We start from the raw sequence: 4,596 nt of genomic DNA, 5'->3' as shown, positions 1-4,596 counted from the left end.
GCGGCGGAGGACGAGGAGGAGGAGGAGGAGGAAGGCTCGGCCGCCGCCGCCGTCGTGCCCTGCCCTGCCCCGCCGCCGCCCGCGGGGGAGGCACGGACCCCCCGGCGCTCTCGGCCGCGGCTGGAGCCGGCCCGGCGGGGAGCCCCGGGGAGCCAGCGGCCGCGGGCGCGGAGCGAGCCTCAGATGCGTCTGTCACACAACCCCGGCCGAGCTATTTAAAGTAACGGGCCTCGCCGGACTTTTGTCTCTGCCTATTTATGAGTCCCCGGGAGCTGGCAGGCGCCGCCGGGCAGCGCTAGGAGCCGAGCCCGCAGCGCCAGCCCCGCGGGGAAGCCAGCGGCGAGCCGGGGCCGGCGGGGGCCCGCCCGGAGCATGACGGCGATCCGGGCGCTCCTGCTCTGCTCCTGCCTGGGGCTGCTGCGACCGGGAGGCGGGCAGCCCTTCCTGCGGCTGCGACCCTCGCCCAGCGACAACCTGCCCGTCAAAGACATCGTGGAGCACCCGGATCCCGAGTACGACCCCAAGGAGCAGGACCTGGACGAGAGGACTCTGCGGAAGAAGCTGGGAAGCCATTTCGACCCCGGTTTCATGGCCGTGGCCGTGCCGGGGCCGGCCAACGCCTCGGGCGCCGAGGCGGCGGCGGGGCGGGGGCGGGCGGCGCTGCCCGCCGAGCTGCGGCGGCTGGAGCTGGGTCCGCCCCAGGGACCGCGCCTCAAGGTGGGCAAGAAGGCGCGGCGGAAGGTGCTGCAGTGGCTCTGGGCATACACCTACTGCCCCGTCCTCTACACCTGGAAGGACCTGGGCGTCCGCTTCTGGCCCCGCTACATCAAGGAGGGCAACTGCTTCGCCGAGAAGTCCTGCTCGCTGCCCGAGGGCATGTTCTGCAAGCCCGTCAAGTCGGTCACCAAGACCTTCCTGCGCTGGCACTGCCAGGGCTGGTCCAGCCAGAAGTACTGCACCTGGATCCCCGTGCAGTACCCGCTCATCTCCGAGTGCAAGTGCTCCTGCTAGCCTCCCTCGGCCCCTTGCACTGCCGCCTTCTCTCGTTTGGATGATTATTTTTTGGGGGGAGGCGGGGAGGGGATTGTTGGTTTGGGGTGTTTTTTTTCCCCACCCACACCTCCCCCAGCGCGGGGCTGGGGGGGGAGGAACCGGGGAGTTGGGTGGGTTTATTTTTTTTTTTTTTTTGGACTTATTTTAATGTTATTTTATTTGAAAGGGGAAAAGCGAACCCAGGAACTGCAGGGCAGGCCAAAGGCACAGTAAAGCACTACAATCAGATGTCTATTTTTATACTTATATAGCCTTCTAACAAAAGGAAAATAAAAAACTAAAAAAGAAAAAAAGGAAAAAAAAATTACCAGCCGTGTAAATAGAGAGATTTTAAAGGAAATGGGGAAATTGCAGCTGTTTTTTTATTATTATTATAATTATTATTGTTATTATTATTATTTTAAAGACATAGGACCACATTTTAAACCCATCCCCACAGAACCTGAGTGCTTTCCTGCTGAAGGGAAGGGCTGAAATTTCCTGTAAAGATGATTTTATCAAAAGGAGAAGGGGGGGGGGGAGGGTGAAAACAAAAAAAAAGAACGGCAGCATCCCCGAAGACGGTTGTTTCTCTGCTGTTTTGTTTTGGGTTTTTTTATCTTCTTCAGACCTTGTCACTGATGTTTGAACTAATCTGCCAAGCTCTCTCGTTTTTTTTTTTTTTAAGTGTATAACGATTAATTAAGGAGGAAATTTTAAAGAAAAGTACAAATCTATGAAAAAGTGGAATCGTTTTGTTGTGTGGGAATACATATAGTCGTGTAGAGATGTTAAAGGAAATTTTCTGTGTACAGTTTATTTATTTTTAACGTTTGTGTATAGGAAAAAAAAAGCTAGAGATTATGCCAGAAACTATTGGAAATGTTTACTTGAATATTCCTTTAAAAACATATCAATGTAAATATGAGCTATCACTGATCAAAACATTTTTAGCAATAAACTCTATCTTTGAAGAAAAAAAAAAAACAAACCCGTGCAGCACCCCAGCTCCCTGGGAGACCAGCGGAGACTCGAAATCTCGCTCGGAGCAGGTGATGAGTAAAGGGCTTTGGCTGGGCCACGCTGGGGTGAATTGTGAGACGCCCCGAACGTTGGTAGAGCTCCACCGGTTTACGCCTCTCCGGGATCCCACTCTGGGTTTTCTTTGCGTATATAACCTGTTCGGGAGGAGAAAAAAAAAAAAAAAATATGGGAGAGAAATGGCTCGTTAACGCATAGAAGAGCTGCGATGTCCCGGACAGGAGGTGTCATCTGAAGTCCTTGGAAGATTCCTGCTTCATGTCGCCCGTCCAGGGCTCCCGCATGCTCCGTGGCTCTTGGATTCGGCTCTCCCGCTGGCAGAGGAAGCAGTCGAGGTTACCGCCCCGGCCATCAAAGCGCCTGACACAGCTTGGCAGCCCTGTGTGTGTCAGAACAAATGTTTTTTTCTCGGCTGCCGCCACTAGCACAGGAGGGAAGGATGGAGACGAGCCCCGTGCCCGGCCCTGCTGCCGCGACAGAGCCCCGGGGTTGGCATCTGCCCCCGCAGCGCAGCCGGTTGCGGTCCGGGGTCGGGAGGAAGCGCTGATCCTGTGATGGTGCTGGAGCCCACGGAGCCAGGGCAAGGGAGAGACGGGCCGGCTCCGCACGGGCAGGCTGCCGGGGGCACTGGCAGTGCAAGCCCGCTCCCAACGGAGATCTGTCTGTCTGTCTGTCTGTCACAGGGCTTGGAGCGGGGCCCTGACGGGCTGCCAGACCGTCCCCCTGCGTGCTCCACGTGGGCTGCTGATGCTGGAGGGGAACGTCTGGCTGGTCCCTCCGGTGTCTGAAACGCACCCCGCGTCCCCGAGGAACAAACCGCTGCCGAAGGCCCTCGCCAGCGAGGAGCCACGCTCTGCCCGGCTGGCTGTAGAGCGGCGGGAGACCCCGTCCCACTCCAGTTTGGCACGCAGCGGAGGAGAGCAGCATGACCCCGAGCCCATGGGAAGGCGCTGGGACCCTCCGAGGGGTCCGGCTCGCATCCCTCCATCCTCCTTCGAGGGGACCACAGTCTGGTGAGCCCCCCTGGAGCAGGCCTGCAGAGCCCGGAGGTCGTGCACGGGTTGCAGCTGAAACAGGGAGAGAGCTTTTCTAATGGGCATGGTGGGGACGAGGCGAGAGGGACTGTGACATCCAGAGCCCCGCACGAGGAGGCAGGTTGGCCTTTCCACGCGTTCATCAGCGAGGGACCGGGGAAGGGGGGGACACGGAGGGCAGGGTGGAAAAGAGACCTCGGTGAAGGCAATGTGCGAAACATCAGGGGCATTTGGGAGAGGAAGGGGAAAGCTCATTTTGCAAGAGGAACAACATCTGTGGTGTGGGGGCCGAACATCTGTAGGAGGGAGCATGGGGGGAGGGCATTCTGGGAAAATATTTCTGACATAATCCCAACAGTATCTGGTGTGTTGGGATTTGGTTACAAATGGCCCTCTAACGTCTTTGTGCGTTTTGTTCTGCTGGTTCCAGGGGCACACAGAGACCCCGGCTTTGTGCTAACCTGGGAAATAAACCATTCGCTGGGCTCAATGGCTGAGTTCAGTTGCGCGGGAAGGGGGGGGGTGGGAACGGGGAAGGCGAGATTTGTGTGAACTCTAGCGAAAAACAGCCTAAAAGCCTCCGTGCCATGTGCTGGAGGGAGGAGGGGGGCTGCCTCCGTCTCTGGGAAGATCTCAGTGGTCCCGCTTGAGATGACGGCTTGTCTGGAGGCAAAAGCAAAGGAGCCGAGCGACGAGGTGCTCGGCGCTGGCCAGGGAGCAGAGGGCAGCCCCGTGGGGTGCGTGCCAGCTTCCCCGGCCATGCCTCGCCAACCTGCCGCCGCGCCGGCGTGTGCTGACCTCGTGCCGGTGCGTGGCGACCTCGTGCCGAGGCGCCTCCTGCTCGGCTGCCTGGGGGAGGCGATGAGTCGGACCTGTGATGGCCTGGCCGTGGGCGAGATGGCTCGCCTCATCTGCTGAGCCTCAAAGGAGCAAAAGACAAAGGGGAACAAGCCTGGTTCTTTGGTGCGGTTACTTCATTGTCTCCCCAAGCTGCTTGTGATTAAGGGACAAGCTGGGGGGGGGAAAGGGGGTAGAACAGGCAGAACCGGCAGAGCCCCGAGATGTGGTGGGTGCCAGCTTCTGAAGACATGGGTCTTTCCCCCTGTGCTCTGGGGTGGTGGCCCAGGAGATGGGCCCAGAGAGCCGAGGGTGGGTGTCATCCTCTAGGTTGGGTCACACTTGTCATCATGTTGGCAAGAGACGTGCACGGCCGTGGCCACACACTGACAGACGCATGCACACCCGCTGCCGGGCACGCAGCCGGTCCCTCCGTTCACCCAGTATTCGCAGGGGGACCGTGCCCATGCCCTGCAAAGCTGCCGTGAGCCGCATGCTTTGCAGGCTCCCTGCTCTGCGCTAAGGCTCAGGGCTCAAGCAGAAGGTGGTTAGTGGGACCAGCGGCGGTTTAACCCCTTCTTCCTTTGGGCAGGGTAGAGCGGATGTGGCGGAGGAGGCTCCGCGGGACCTGACGGCTGCCCCGTGCGCTGCG

General features: G+C 58.9%; 1 protein-coding gene across 1 annotated transcript; it reads left to right on the top strand.

Annotated features, from left to right (window-relative positions):
• Window positions 1–372: 372 nt before the first annotated feature.
• On the top strand, window positions 373–1,011 carry LOC147527591 (noggin-2-like). Its single transcript, XM_086622395.1, has one exon. The coding sequence runs from the start codon at window positions 373–375 to the stop codon at window positions 1,009–1,011; it is 639 nt and encodes a 212-aa protein (XP_086478521.1).
• Window positions 1,012–4,596: the final 3,585 nt, after the last annotated feature.

The sequence above is a fragment of the Tauraco erythrolophus genome, chromosome 17 (genome assembly GCF_009769465.1).
Source record: "Tauraco erythrolophus isolate bTauEry1 chromosome 17, bTauEry1.pri, whole genome shotgun sequence".
NCBI classification, from domain to species: Eukaryota; Metazoa; Chordata; class Aves; order Musophagiformes; family Musophagidae; genus Tauraco; species Tauraco erythrolophus.
This window is presented reverse-complemented; position numbering and strand designations above follow the sequence as displayed.

Coding starts and splice junctions, on each gene's coding strand:
- LOC147527591 (XM_086622395.1), top strand. CDS start 373: ATGACGGCGATCCGGGCGCTCCTGCTCTGCTCCTGCCTGGGGCTGCTG.